At 36.3% G+C, this 16,909-nt stretch overlaps 1 protein-coding gene across 2 annotated transcripts in view; it reads right to left on the minus strand.

The window, feature by feature from the left end:
• Window positions 1–15,308, minus strand: part of LOC142204081 (protocadherin gamma-C5-like) — a 290,042-nt gene extending 274,734 nt beyond the window's left edge. The window contains exon 1 of one of the 2 annotated variants that reach the window (XM_075275338.1): window positions 12,881–15,308. In XM_075275338.1, the coding sequence (XP_075131439.1) occupies window positions 12,881–15,301 (2,421 nt within the window). In that variant the 5' untranslated portion in view covers window positions 15,302–15,308. Of the gene's footprint in view, window positions 1–503; window positions 2,948–12,880 lie in introns of those variants that run through there. The other variant, XM_075275340.1, reaches the window with a different exon arrangement.
• Window positions 15,309–16,909: the final 1,601 nt, after the last annotated feature.

Here is a 16,909-nt window from a genome sequence, read left to right on the forward strand (position 1 = left end):
CGCTTTTACTTTGTATGGACGTTCTTCAATAAAGTTTACTACTTTTTAGCAACTTCGGTGAGTGCCAAGCAATTTTTTCTTTTTTATTCATAAGTGTTTTAAATTCGCATTCATATCCATTGCCCTATATTGCTTATAAACTATGAACCAAATTTAACAGATACGGAGGGACTGCAATCCTGTCCAAAGGAGCAAACATCACAGCATCACCAAAACATCTGCCAGTCAATAAAAGTTCCAAGATTTTTTTTTTTTTTAAATTAGGCAAGAAAAAGGTAAAAAAATGTAAAATAAATGTAAAAAAACATACTCACCTATCCTCGGTGCTCTGGTGTCTCCCAGCATGTTCCAGTCCTGCTACTCCAGTGTTTTCTTTAGGTGGAAAAGCTGCATGTGACCACTAAGACCCTGGGAGGCACCGGAGCACCAAAGACAGGTGAGTATAATACAGAAATGAAAACAATATTAACAGTATAGTTTCATGAAATATTGCTGCTTCATACCTGTTCAATACTGCTAGAATTCGGATTGTGGTTGGAAGAGTCATTCACAGCTGTAGGGTCTTCAGTATCTATGAGGTTGTCTGTTGGGACGTTCTGCACCGGTTTCAGATAAGCAATTTCATTCTGCTTGGAGTCCAGAGTCACACACACATCATATGAGAATGGGAAAGGTAAACTTGTATCACTGATCTCAGAAGGACATCCCAGGGTGAACTGAGGATACACATTCCTGTTATATGCTCCATAGGTTGAAGGGGTGTTAGATTTCCTGCATTTTAAGACTAGAGTAATCAACACCGTTGCAATAAATAGAATGGAAATAAAAGCTATGGAGACTACCAAGTAGAATGTTATATTGGAAGAAGAATTTGATGTATTAGGTTGTTTTCTTATCTCTGGTACAACATGTTGAAAATTTTCAGCCATGACAAACTGAACTGAAACTGTAGAAGACAGAGATGGGACTCCATTATCCTTCACCAAAACCACAATTGTTTGCCTCATAGTATCTGTGTCTTGAATGTCTCGCACAATTTTAATTTCACCAGTATAATGGCCAATGGTGAATAATGTTGGATCGGGGACTTGTAGTAAGTGATAGGAGAGCCAGGCGTTGTGTCCAGAGTCGGCATCCACTGCGATCACTTTGGTGACTAGATAACCTTTCTCAGCAGAATGAGGAATAAACTCAAATAATGGCGATCCCTCAGTGTCTGGTGATGGGTAGAGGATCTTAGGAGCATTATCATTCTTATCAATGATACATATCCTCACGGTGACATTACTGCTTAGAGGAGGAGATCCACTGTCTTTAGCCATCACCTGGAACTGAAACTCCCGCAACTGTTCATAGTCAAATGATCTCTGGGCATAAATCACTCCACTTATAGAATTAATGGAAATATAAGATGACACAGGAATCTCTTCTACGTTGCTGCTTAGAATGCTAAAACTTACTTTCCCATTCTCATCGCAGTCTAGATCTGTAGCATGGACTTTGTGTATTGATGTTCCTGGTTGATTATTTTCTCCAATATACAGAATATAATTCATCTTCTCAAAAACTGGAGCGTTGTCATTCACATCTGAGATATTGAGCTGAAAGGTTTTGTTGGTAGACAGTGGAGGAGATCCATTATCCATACACTGTATTGTAACGTTATAGGATGGATTTCTTTCTCGGTCCATGTTGGCTGCAGTTACTAGTTTATAGTAACTACTGGAGGATGGAATTAGCTGAAAAGCCAAAGTGTCTGAGATATGACAAGTAACTTCGCTATTCAGCTCCGAATCCAAGTCATGGACGTTCAACAAGGCAATGACAGTTCCTAGGGGAGAATCCTCCGGAAGTGATGCTGATAGAGATGTAATGGTTATATCTGGAGCATTATCATTGACATCAATTACTTGTATTGACACCTTGCAATGTGTCACATGACCTCCGCCATCTTTAGCCACCACAGTCATTTCATAGGCATCTGATATTTCATAGTCCAAGTTACCTAACACTTTGATATCTCCATTTATTGAATCTATAGAAAATAATTGGTGCGCATCCTCAGATATATGGCTAAAGGAATACGTTATCTCAGCATTAGAGCCTTCATCTTCATCAGTTGCATTTAGTTGAATTACAAGAGAACCAATAGCTGCATTTTCATGCAATCTTATATAATATGCATCCCTATTAAACTTTGGCAGGTTGTCATTAAAGTCTTGGACAATAATCTTGATTTTAGCAGTGCTGGATTTCTGTGGGTTCCCTCCATCCAATGCCGTTAATATTAGCTCATAGAAACTTTGCTTCTCTCTATCCAAGGATTTTTCTAGTATAATTTCCGGATATTTTCTCCCATCTGTTGTAATTTTTTCTCCAAGGCCAAAGTTTTCATTCCCGCTCAGTGTATAACTTTGTATAGAGTTGGTGCCTAAATCTGGATCTTGTGCGTTTCCTAAAGCAAAGCGCGCCCCGGGTAAGGTGACTTCACTTATCTCAACTTCAAAATGTTTCTCTGAAAATATTGGAGCGTTATCATTCACATCCTGGATTTCAATAGTGATTGTGTAAAAATTCAGTGGATTTTCGATCACGGCCTCCAGATTTATAAAGCAGTTGGGTTTAATCCCACATAATGTTTCTCTATCAATCCTGTCTGATACAAATAAGTCTCCAGTTTCCAAATTAACACTGAGATACCTAATTTTTGCCTTTGAAATAAGTTGGAATTTTCTCTTTGCTAATTCATCGACATTTAGTCCAAGATCTTTTGCCACATTCCCAATTACAGATCCTCGCTTCATTTCTTCAAGCACTGAATATTGTAACTGGCCATAGATACTATCGATAAAGAAGAAAATAATGCAAAATACCTGATAGATCTGCTGCCATTGCTTCCTTCTGTGTCTTGTTGTATCACCCATTGTAAAAAAGCTTTGATACAAAGTTCCCTTTGCTATAATCCACAAGAATGGAATATTATTATTTGAAAAGAAAAATCACAATGATGTTCTTTGTAATCCAGACTGCTGCATTCAGTGGAAATATTACAGTGTTTCCCTATATCCTGTATTATAAGACTACAGTGAAATTACAAGCTTGTCTTTCAAGGCTGGATAAAAATTTATACACAGTCTTACAGTGCCACTCAGTGTTGAAAAATTAGAACTGCGACTATTCTATTTTGCAAGTAAGTTTTTAGCAAATTTTCAGTTTATTTTACAAATTTATTGTAAATGTTCTTATTATACTTAAATAATATTAAATACTATAATGAACAATATTTAATATCACAATGATGGACCATTTTCATTTTAATCTAAACTGTTTATATTAAAACAGAGAAGAAAAAACATCTATTACATATAACTATACAAGTAAGAAAAGATACAATGTAATGCCACACTAGATGGACCACATACGCTCTTTCCCTGCAATAATAATCTTTGTTTCTCGCTATAGTTTAGGTTTAATTTTTATGTTTATTTGTAGAATTCTACAATAGAATTGTAGAATTTTATGTTTATTTTTTTTAAATTTAATTTCTCCATTTACAATCCTGCTCGTGATATACATACGCATAACTTCTGAACTAGTAAGTAGTGTTGGTCAGTGTTACATATATATATAAGTTGTTGCAAATGATAGTATAAACTTGGCATTCTGCTGCCTATGGTATTTCTGGTTTCCTGGACAACAGCTTTGACACTATGGGCAGATTCGATATACCCAGTATGCCAGTTTTTTAGGGGTTATTATCATTATAAGTCTTAATAATACCCCAGTATTTATAAATCGCTCCCTATTTGCAGGTATGGATGTAGCCATAGCTTGATATCTTATAATATCAAGCTAAGGCTTAAAACAACTGAACTATTATATATAGCAAACCAGAGACAACCATTAGCCTGGGCTCCCAGAGATCAGGAGAATAGGATCCCAATAATCCCTTTCATCAGTGCACTTACCCAACTGATATTCTATTCACTTCTATGTTGCGGTCCCACAAACTGCATAGAAGAAAATGAAGTGCAGGTCAAGCAAGTGTACTTGTACTTTGTTCACGTGAAGGAAATAGAGGGACTTTTGAGCACCTCTTTTCATAATCGTTGAATAAGTGATAAGAGGATAGGAGATAAGTGTATGTAATGATAAAGCACCTTTAAGGCTCGGTGATTATTTTTTTTTTGCAATTTTTTTCTTGTCAAACTTTAGAAAGTCATAATTTTTTTTTCCTACAGTGTTTTACTCATCTTTACTCATATGTCAATGTATTCATATTGACATAATAAAAATGTAGATATATGTATAACTTGATTTTGTGTTTAAATAATTTTTAACATGTTTACATTTTTCTTTTTCTCTACAATTTTAGTCCCATTAATGGATTAGGACATGGAATCTGTTATAGAATACACTGCAGTGCTGATGGACATTGCTGACAGCTAGCCAATTAGGCCCTGTAATGTGTAGCACCTAGTAAAGAGATAAATGTAGTGGACCCGGGGCCTGACTCAGCCCTACCCAATTGAGGCATATGGGAGCTGATGAGGGTGCCCACAATATTAAGCAAACCAATGAATCTTATCTGAGTTTTCTCGGATTGTAGGTGCCACAGGCAGGTTTTAGCTGTACGTTACAGCTAAAACCTGCTGCTTATTGTGCCAGCTTTCCTTATTGTGCTCAGGTTATCTTCTCAGGCATGTACTGCCTCTGACTGTTTCTGTGCAAGGAATAAGGAAATCATAGCTGGGTTAATGACAAGTGCCAAACAATAGAAAATTTCCAGCATACTTTGTATCCATTGGCAACTGATCAAGATGAAAGTCTGTCACCACCACTGTTTATAGTTGCAAAAATTTTTCATTTTTAATTGTATCCTGGTTTACATAAAGTAATGTTAATGGTGAAACTATTGTCAAGAAGCAAGTAGCTAGACTATAATGTAACCGAGATAACCTATATCCTTGTACACTACAGGTGTTCCCACCAACAATTGTAATCTGGTTAAAGACTCAAATCTCTCATGACCCCAATTCAATACAATATCAAAACATACTAGAAAAACCCTAAATGACTACATTTCACAACATAGGCACTGAATGGATGTGCATGGGCACATATACATAAAAGAGAGCATATTGTTGTGATACCCTATCAGTTTGTGACGTCACATCACAAAAAGCTGCTCATCTCTCGAAACACATATCTGGCCAAGAGGAAAGGTCAAGAAAGATATTGGGATCAGCATTCTTAATTTAGTGTGTTTGCCAATAAATGATGTGTGTGAACAGCAAACATTTTTTTTCAATATGTGAATTCTTACAAAAATAGAAAAATATTAACTTGCATTGTAAGTATTTCAGAATTATATAAAACAAAAGCAACAGCTCTCTAGAAATACTTTAGTGTTTATAACATAAATTATTTAAATTTATATTCTATAAAATAACAACCACACCAACAAAATCATATTTAAATGTGAAATTATAAATTGTACAAATTAGTTAATATATAAATCAGATTTTATTTATCTGGCTCACAGGCTTTAAAATTTAGCTGACTAAGCAAAAACAGATATAATAAAGTTTAAGACTTAACACATTAAAAAAACTGTGACACAGAATGTTAACTTCATTCTCTCAGTGACTTGTGAATGACTTGCATTGTGTTTTGTGATATAATAAAGTTGCTGCAGCATATTATCTTATCTTTAGTAACTATTAACATGAATATTTTTTTATTTCACAATTTATATAACATTTATGTGTTTGGCATTTAGTTTAATTCATCTCTAGATATACATTTGAAATGTTTTTTAATTTTAGCAAGTTAAAATATTATAACAGATAAAACAATAAAAGTTTTTGATTCAGGCCCTACCAGTCAATCTGGAGTGATGTTGGGGTTTTACCAACAAAGAAAGACTGCCATGGAGTGCAAATGCCACAGTGCAGTACATAATACCAGCAGCAACCAAATACAGTAGTACAGCACATATAATACCCATGGTAATACCAAACGCCACATTGCAGCTCAAAATACTTCTCCAAGTATCAGTGAAAATATCTCTAAGGGGAGAGCCAAACAGCACAGTGCGGCGCAAACTACTTCTCCAAACATGCAAAACACCACAGTGCAGCAAAACATCTCACCTAAACAGTGCTAAAAATTTCTGCAGGGTACATTATCTCTACAGAAACCCCAAACACCACAGAGCAGCAAAACTGGTAGCCACATTGCTCGCAACCTTCCCCCGTCCAAGTGGCAGGTACAGTCTCCTTACTTTAACCAGTAGTTCACTGTCAGCAGTATTCTCCCCAAATAAAATCTTCCAAACTAGCATTCAATCTTTCCTCATTCACAGTTAGGAGCATCCTCGCAACACAGAGAGGAGATTAAAGAAGAGTATACCAATATGCTATGCCAATCTGATGCATCTGCCTCCAGAATCAGAGCATTCAGCCAACAGACGTTCCGAGCTTCAGACTTTCTAGCCATAGACTGCACTGATAAAGCAAGACTGGAGAGATAAGAGCAGTTACTACTTTAGACTCTGAAACTCACACTGGAATCCATGCCTCGCCAGCCAACTGAGCCTAGCATTGCCAGGATAATATTATAACATTGCATATTATTATATGTCTAACTTGCATAAGAAGACACTTTAAAATTTTTAACAAAAACTGTTTGGAAATAAGGAAATTGCCACTGAAAGAATATACTACAAAGTTTATATAGTCATATAGGAAACAATGAGCTATACAGAAATAAAAATATTAATATATTTTAATAGCTGCTACATACCTGTACAATATTCAGGTCAAGGTTGGAAGAGTCATTCACAGCTGTAGGGTCTTCAGTGTCTATGAGATTGTCTGTTGGGACGTTCTGCACCGGTTTCAGATAAGCAATTTCATTCTGCTTGGAGTCCAGAGTCACACACACATCATATGAGAATGGGAAAGGTAAACTTGTATCACTGATCTCAGAAGGACATCCCAGGGTGAACTGAGGATACACATTCCTGTTATACGCTCCGTACATTGTTGTATTATTGGATTTCCTGCATTTTAATATCAGAGTAATCAATACGGTCACGATGAATAGTATTGAAATAAATGCTATAGAAACTACTAAGTAGAATGTGATATTGGAAGAAGAATTTGACATATTAGGTTGTCTCTTTATCTCTGGCACAACCTGTTGAAAGTTTTCAGCCATGACAAACTGAACTGAAACCGTAGATGACAGAGATGGGACTCCATTATCCTTCACCAAAACCACAATTGTTTGCCTCATAGTGTCTGTGTCTTGAATATCTCGCACAATTTTAATTTCACCAGTATATTGTCCAATGGTGAATAATGTTGGATCGGGGACTTGTAGTAAGTGATAGGAGAGCCAGGCGTTGTGTCCAGAGTCGGCGTCCACTGCTATCACCTTGGTGACTAGATAACCTTTCTCAGCAGAATGAGGAATAAACTCAAATAATGGCGATCCCTCAGTGTCTGGTGATGGGTAGAGGATCTTAGGAGCATTATCATTCTTATCAATGATACATATCCTCACGGTGACATTACTGCTTAGAGGAAGAGATCCACTGTCTTTAGCCATCACCTGGAACTGAAACTCCCGCAACTGTTCATAGTCAAATGATCTCTGGGCATAAATCACTCCACTTATAGAATTAATGGAAATATAAGATGACACAGGAATCTCCTCTACGTTGCTGCTTAGAATGCTATAACTTATTTTCCCATTCTCATCGCAGTCTAGATCTGTAGCATGGACTTTGTGTATTGATGTCCCTGGTTGATTATTTTCTCCAATATACAGAATATAATTCATCTTCTGAAAAACTGGAGCGTTGTCATTCACATCTGAGATATTGAGCTGAAAGGTTTTGTTGGTAGACAGTGGAGGAGATCCATTATCCATACACTGTATTGTAACGTTATAGGATGGATTTCTTTCTCGGTCCATGTTGGCTGCAGTTACTAGTTTATAGTAACTACTGGAGGATGGAATTAGCTGAAAAGCCAAAGTGTCCGAGATATGACAAGTAACTTCACTATTCACCCCAGAGTCTAAGTCACGGACGTTCAATAAGGCTATGACAGTTCCTAGAGGAGAATCCTCTGGAATTAATGCTGAGAGAGATTTAATAGTAATATCTGGGGCATTATCATTGACATCAATCACTTGTATTGACACCTTGCAATGTGTCACATGACCTCCGCCATCTTTAGCTTCTATAGTCATTTCATAGGCATCTGATGTCTCATAGTCCAAGTTTCCTAATACTTTGATGTCTCCGTTCATTGAATCTATGGTAAATAATTCACGCGCATCCTCAGATATGTGACTAAAGGAATACGTTATCTCAGCATTAGAGCCTTCATCTTCATCACTTGCATTTAGCTGAATTACAAGAGAACCAATAGCTGCATTTTCATGCAATCTTATATAATATGCATCTCGATTAAACTTCGGCAGGTTGTCGTTAAAGTCTTGCACAATAATCTTGATTTTAGCAGTGCTGGATTTCTGTGGGTTCCCTCCATCCAATGCCGTTAATATTAGCTCATAGAAACTTTGCTTCTCTCTATCCAAGGATTTTTCTAGTATAATTTCTGGATATTTAATTCCATCTGTTGTAATTTTTTCTCCAAGGCCAAAGTTTTCATTCCCGCTCAGTGTATAACTTTGTATAGAGTTGGTGCCTAAATCTGGATCTTGTGCATTTCCTAAAGCAAAGCGCGCCCCGGGTAAGGTGACTTCACTTATTTCTAGATCAAAATGCTTCTTAGAAAATATCGGTGAGTTATCATTCACATCCTGGATTTCAATGGTGACTGTGTAAAAATTCAGTGGATTTTCGATCACGGCCTCCAGATTTATAAAGCAGTTGGGTTTAATCCCACATAATGTTTCTCTATCAATCCTGTCTGATACAAATAAGTCTCCAGTTTCCAAATTGACATTGAAATATTGCTTATTTGCTTGTGAGATAACCTGGAATTTTCTCTTTGCTAATTCATCTACATGTAGTCCGAGATCTTTTGCCACATTCCCAATTACAGATCCTCGCTTCATTTCTTCCAGCACTGAATATTGTAACTGGCCATAGATACTATTGATAAGGAAGAAAATAATACAAAATACCTGATATATCTGCTGCCATTGCTTCTTTCTGTGTCTTGTTGTATCACTCATTGTCAGAAAGCTGTGATATAAAATCTTCTTTTGCTATAATCCTTGCTCAGATGAGTCCAGGCTGCAATGTGTATTGTGGAAAACTTGCAGCGTTTCCCTGTATTGTGAGACTACAGTCAAATCTACCAGATCGTCTTTCAAGACTGAATGAATTTTTTTTACACAGTCTTATAGTGCCACTTAGAGTTCAAATTTAAGAACTGCAGTTGCTCAGAAATAAATACATTTTTAAAGCAGTTTCTAAGTTATACTATACTTATTTTTTATAACATTTTAATTTAAGTTATGGTGAATCTGGTTTTGAAGAGTATTTACACTTAATGTAATAATAGCTTAAAAGTTGAGACTAGATACTGCAGATTCTGGATACTGTAGCTGAAGCTATGTTTGGTTATCTAGAAATGGAAAGTAATATAATATAGTATATGGCAGAACTACAGTTTCATTATAACAATATCCAAGTCTAGAATATAGTAAATTGACTATTTGTTCTGCTTAATCATATACTTTTTATTTTCATTATTTTTAGAAAATTTTAATTTAAACCTAAACCTTCTAAAAGTCAATGCGCCATGATTTGATTTACTTTTCGTATATATAGGATTTGGATTTTAGAATCTGCTATTGTAACAGCTAAGGAAAGAAAATAAAAGTAAAAGGCAATACACGCAGAATTGTCTAAATTACAGAAATAAATAGCTTATTTAAAGGTTTGTTCATCCATGATGGAAAAATTTGTGCCATAGTATGACCAGAGATACAGCCGCTGTCATTATATTCTATTACTTTATGAGCTACAATGGAGAGTCAATTTGGCTGGGAAAGGGTTAATCATTCTAATTGAATATTCATGCCATAACCAATTAAACACTATTAACTTGGACTGTATAAAGTAGCTTATAACTCTTCTTCCTAAATGTCACAGAAAAAATATGCATCATATATTCAACCCTATAATACTCAGGTCCCGGTAAAGAACCCACATAGTTTTGATTTTTTTCAGTTTTGAAGAAATGGGGGAAATGACCCTTTGAACTTCAGAATCCTAGCTCTTATGGTAGCCGACTTAATGTCATTGGCAGGAAGTTAAGGGAACCTATGAAACTTAATTTCAAGTCAGGTAGTGTCACACACAAGAGTCGCCCACCTTGAGTAACCCATTTTACTCATACCTTCTGCTTAATCAACACTCTGTTACGATTAGCAGGTTATATTAAAAAAAATAATAATAATAAATAAACAATAACCTGCGGAGCCCACTTGGCTCTGAACCGCAGAGCACCCTGATGTGAACAAAGCCTGAAAGTTAATGTCACTGCCAGGAAACTACACCATCTGGGTACAAACTGAAACTTAATATAGAAATTCTCTGCAGGACAGAGCAACCGCAACTGAATACAAAAGTCTTGCAGTTAACCCACTGCAAGACAAACACAGCAACGCCCGTGTGCTCCCAGTTACTACACTGGGTCACACCCACTGAAGCCACCTGCTGTTGCAGCACAGCCAGGAAGCTGACAGACTGTGTGAATTATGTCTTAACTAATAGCTACAGTTGTCCTAACTAATAGCTACAATTTCGTAAGGGACACCCACTTCCACAAACATATAAGACATAGACAAAACATATGACAGTGCTGGACCACACTCAAAGCCGTGGCACATGTAACATTTGAGGTTTGCCACAGCCACCTGCTGTGGACCACCACAGGTCTCAGAATAGCTAGGTAGGAATTCCCTGGGCAATTAACAGGGGAACAATTTTAAGTAAAGCCCTTAAGGCAGTACTCTGCCAAACTAATGTTTTGCACTGACGTACAACTTATGCCATTGAGCAAATGTACATAGCAAAAAACAAGAGTCCAGCTCACCACACCATGAATAAAGAATCTTTTCCTGGGAAGCTTGGATACCGGAAGGACTTGACCAGTTTGAAGATAATAATATAAATGGAGTAATAATCCAGCGTCAACCAGGCAGAAAATCTTCAGTAAAATGTAGCTTTTATTATAGATCCAAATAAAATGTTACATGGTAACAGGGAGTAGACAATCGAAAGAACATATAAAGTGGCTACGCATTTCAGAACGAAAGACTTCCCTTCCTCATGGCCACTTCATGTGTTTTTTCGATTGTCTACTCCCTGTTACCATGTAACATTTTATTTGGATCTATAATAAAAGCTATATTTTACTAAAGATTTTCTGCTTGGTTGACGCTGGATTTTTTAGATGATCAAGCATGGGGCTTCCGCAAACACTATAACACAAACCACTACATTTGTTGAGCCTTGGTGAGGAAATGGCTTATCCAGCATCTGAGCCTTGGCTGGGAGGATTGGGGAGAAATGGCTTATCCAGCACCATATTCTAATGACAATTACCTTGTGATGAGTCACCCCTTTTATTGTATAGTATAGTATTTTTGAATCTATATATGTTGTAACACTTTATCTGCTGAATAAACTTTTTAAATCTTTGTGTTTTTGTCTGTGCACAATTTGTATATAGCCTGTGCCTTGGCTGATAAGGTGAGGATTACTGGCAGCGTGAGAGTTAATTAGATCAAACACAACAGTGATCTAGTTGACAGGATTCCAATACTTATCATTTGTATATGATTATTGTATATTGCAACTTTGCTAACCGTATTTTTGAATTTATATGTGCTGTAACGCTTTGTCTGCTGAATAAACTTTTTAAAACTTTCTCCTGCAAATGTTGTTCATTTGTTGTCCATCTCAGTCATTTAAACCAAAATTGATTTTCTGCTCAGGATATTTTGCACCTTTCACTATACATTTAATGTATGAATTGATCATATGGTATGGCAATTCTGATTGGAAGTGACATTCTAAAGGCATGCTTCCCATTCAATGGAACATAGTTTTTACATTGTAAGACCTATTACTAAAAATAATCAGATTGCTGTAAGGAGCATTAGAAGACTTCCATAAGTGTCATGTGTATTCTCTTTCTCTGGGAGCTAGGTAGCCGTATCTTATTGTGAACAACTTTTGATTTTCTGGCAGCATTAATACATTAATATTGCGATATATTTTATAACCAGATTTTTGGCCACGCTTGGCCTCACACTTTTATTTACTATTTTGCGCGTATTGTCTCCTGCCATAACTACTGTGCTTTAATGTATGTACTATGAGAAAAAAATCAAACTTATCCAATGAATTTAAGTAAACTACTGAATATGCAAATGTGTCACCTACAATAATATATTACATCTTTATTGGTTACACGGTAAAATGTCAATGTTACAAACCATTGCTCATTCCCTTTGGATTTTTATCATGTTTGGCTCTTTAATTGGTATAAACCTGCACCTCCCAGCATGCCCCAAGAGCCTTTCAGTTTTACTTTATCCCACTTTAGTAATGCAAAATCAAAAGCAGATCTTCCATGGTCATAATGTAGAGGCATTTTGTGTCAACACAGTTTGGTCTTTGCAGACACTTTTTTGGGAACTGAGAAACTTTTATAAAACATACAGCTAAGGTGCAGAAAGTAAAAAAGGGGAACTATAAGCTCTTGTAAGGTAAACTATGCCCCCAAATTGTATCTTTTGTTCAGCTTATATGATCAGCTACATACTACTGAAAAAGCTCAATGTTATCAATAGGTATGACTTAAAATCATGCTACTACCTGTACATTGTTGACAGAATTCAGGTCATTGTCGGAAGAGTCATTCACAGCAGTATTTTCATCAGTGTCTATGAGATTGTCTGTTGGGACGTTCTGCACCGGTTTCAGATAAGCAATTTCATTCTGCTTGGAGTCCAGAGTCACACACACATCATATGAGAATGGGAAAGGTAAACTTGTATCACTGATCTCAGAAGGACATCCCAGGGTGAACTGAGGATACACGTTCCTGTTATATGCTCTGTACATTGTTGTATTATTGGATTTCCTGCATTTTAATATCAGAGTAATCAATACGGTCACGATGAATAGTATTGAAATAAATGCTATAGAAACTACCAAGTAGAATGTGATATTGGAAGAAGTATTTGACACATTAGGTTGTCTCTTTATCTCTGGCACAACCTGCTGAAAGTTTTCAGCCACAACTAAATGAACTGAAACTGTACAAGACAGAGATGGGACTCCATTATCCTTCACCAGAACTATAATTTGTTGTCTCAAGGTTTCTGTGTCTTGAATATCTCGCACAATTTTAATTTCACCAGTATATTGGCCAATGGTGAATAATGTTGGATCAGGGACTTGTAGTAAGTGATAGGAGAGCCAGGCGTTGTGTCCAGAGTCGGCGTCCACTGCGATCACTTTGGTGACCAGATAACCTTTCTCCGCAGAATGAGGAATAAACTCAAATAATGGCGATCCTTCAGTGTCTGGTGTTGGGTAGAGGATCTTAGGAGCATTATCATTCTTATCAATGATACATATCCTCACGGTGACATTACTGCTTAGAGGAGGAGATCCACTGTCTTTAGCCATCACCTGGAACTGAAACTCCCGCAACTGTTCATAGTCAAATGATCTCTGGGCATAAATCACTCCACTTATAGAATTAATGGAAATATAAGATGACACAGGAATCTCTTCTACGTTGCTGCTTAGAATGCTATAACTTATTTTCCCATTCTCATCACAGTCTAGATCTGCAGCATGGACTTTGTGTATTGATGTCCCTGGTTGATTATTTTCTCCAATATACAGAATATAATTCATCTTCTCAAAAACTGGAGCGTTGTCATTCACATCTGAGATATTGAGCTGGAAGGTTTTGTTGGTAGACAGTGGAGGAGATCCATTATCCATACACTGTATTGTAACGTTATAGGATGGATTTCTTTCTCGGTCCATGTTCGCTGCAGTTACTAGTTTATAGTAACTACTGGAGGATGGAATTAGCTGAAAAGCCAAAGTGTCTGAGATATGACAAGTAACTTCACTATTCACCCCAGAGTCTAAGTCACGGACATTCAGTAATGCAATGACAGTTCCCAGGGGAGAATCCTCTGGAATTGATTCTAAAAGAGATTTAATAGTAATATCTGGAGCATTATCATTGACGTCAATCACTTGTATTGACACCTTGCAATGTGTCACATGACCTCCGCCATCTTTAGCCACTACAATCATTTCATAGGCATCTGATGCTTCATAATTCAAATTTGCTAATACTTTGATGTCTCCATGTATTGAATCTATAGTAAATAATTGGCGCGCATCCTCAGATATATGACTGAAGGAATACGTTATCTCAGCATTAGAGCCTTCATCTTCATCAGTTGCATTTAGCTGAATTACAAGAGAACCAATAGCTGCATTTTCATGTAATCTTATATAATATGTATCTCGATTAAACTTCGGCAGGTTGTCATTAAAGTCTTGGACAATAATCTTGATTTTAGCAGTGCTGGATTTCTGTGGGTTCCCTCCATCCAATGCCGTTAATATTAGCTCATAGAAACTTTGCTTCTCTCTATCCAAGGATTTTTCTAGTATAATTTCTGGATATTTAATTCCATCTGTTGTAATTTTTTCTCCAAGGCCAAAGTTTTCATTCCCGCTCAGTGTATAACTTTGTATAGAGTTGGTGCCTAAATCTGGATCTTGTGCGTTTCCTAAAGCAAAGCGCGCCCCGGGTAAGGTGACTTCACTTATCTCAACTTCAAAATGTTTCTCTGAAAATATCGGTGAGTTATCATTCACATCCTGGATTTCAATGGTGATTGTGTAAAAATTCAGTGGATTTTCGATCACGGCCTCCAGATTTATAAAGCAGTTGGGTTTAATCCCACATAATGTTTCTCTATCAATCCTGTCGGATACAAATAAGTCTCCATTTTCCAAATTGACATTGAAATATTGCTTATTTGTCTGTGAGATAACCTGGAATTTTCTCTTTGCTAATTCATCTACATTTAGTCCGAGATCTTCCGCCACATTCCCAATTACAGATCCTCGCTTCATTTCTTCCAGCACTGAATATTGTAACTGGCCATAGATACTATTGATAAAGAAGAAAATAATGCAAAATACCTGATAGATCTGCTGCCATTGCTTCCTTCTGTGTCTTGTTGTGTTAGTCATTGTCAGAAAGCTGTGATATAAAATCTTCCTTCAGTATAATCCACAAGAAGAGGAATATTACTCTTTAAATTGGAAAATTCTTTGTAGAGCTGATTTTATAGAGCAGCCGGCATTGTATCCTCTGTTCCTGTATTCTCACTATGTAACTACACTTACTAGCACTAGGATTTCTATCTGTGTTCAGTAAGAATTTATCCTCGGTCTTATAGTGCCACTCAGTGTTTAAAACTAAGAACTGCAACCTGAAATTCTGAATATTTCCAATCAGAATAACCAAAGTTTTGATTTGATGTTTTCTTTGTTTTTTCTATAATATTTAATAAAATATTGAAAACATTGCAGTGAAGCGTAACAGTATAGAACGCAAGAAAACTGCTGCAAGGTGGAAATAAAAAACATTTGTAGGATTTGTAGGATTCAAATGTAACTGTACAAAAAATAAGACAAGTTTACAATTAGTAGCAAATTGTTTAATGAGCTCTTTCACCAAGTCCAGAGATAAAAAAAGCCGAATCTATTAAAGGATGAAAGGAACTGGACTTGGAGAAGGTGATGAAAGATTCTCTTTGGCTTAAAAATTTAGCAAAGAAAGAAATAATAATTTCTAGTAAATAAATATTGAGTAAACCATTAGGAACAATTGGGATTTTTCTTGATTTTTCAAAAGTTTTGTGTTTGAACCAGAAACTTTTGAGGTTCATCGCCCGCGAACCGGAAGTCAGATTACTATCTTCTAAGGTCTTTCCCTTCTGGTTTTATCTTAACAAATTTCTGCCAAAACAAACTGGAGGAGCAATTCATCTGAACCCAACGAATCTACAAAGGTCGGCCAATCTCTTACAGATTAAAGCATTTCAATAACTACAATGAAATCTAATAATAAAGGTTTTAACTATAAAGAATAAATAAAGCCATAAACAAATCATGATCTTACTTACTATAATGCAGTTTATAACAGTAATACACTCTAGTAGATATTTTAGCCTATATATATTATGTGTTCCCCACTTCAGCTCCCTCTCCCCTCTCACAGCAGTCTTTACAGGGAGAGTATCTGCAGTTCCTCCTCTCCTCATATTTTCCAGAACTAAGGTTACGACCATTCAAAGTTTAATAAGTGAAAGTGTCACTACTAGCTGATGGAAGGTAATATAGTATCTGCATATGTAAATGTTTTTAATATCAGTTTCATAATTTATACAGGTATTATTGTTAAATATGGAGCCCCTAAGATTACAGGGATACAAGGAAATTACTGGACTACTCCACATAAGATGGGAATGAGACCTATAGTTATATGAAACTCTGCGTGTAGTTGTATAATATGGAGCACAACTGGCATGATATCTGCAGATGACAAGGGCACCTGCTGCTTTCCTGTAATAATACAGTATGTAGTGCTGGGATCTGGAGGAATAACAACTTCATGTGTCTCTAATTGATGGCAGGTCATGTACGGAGCTCAGAGAACTACAATTTCTTCAACACGGGAATTTCCACATTATATTACTTTATAAATTTACATAGCTAAGATAACACAATACATAGACATGGTAAAAGTTTCACCATACTATTAAAGAACACAGCACTGCAATCTAAAAAAAATTA

The sequence above is a fragment of the Leptodactylus fuscus genome, chromosome 5 (assembly GCF_031893055.1).
Source record: "Leptodactylus fuscus isolate aLepFus1 chromosome 5, aLepFus1.hap2, whole genome shotgun sequence".
NCBI lineage: Eukaryota > Metazoa > Chordata > Amphibia > Anura > Leptodactylidae > Leptodactylus > Leptodactylus fuscus.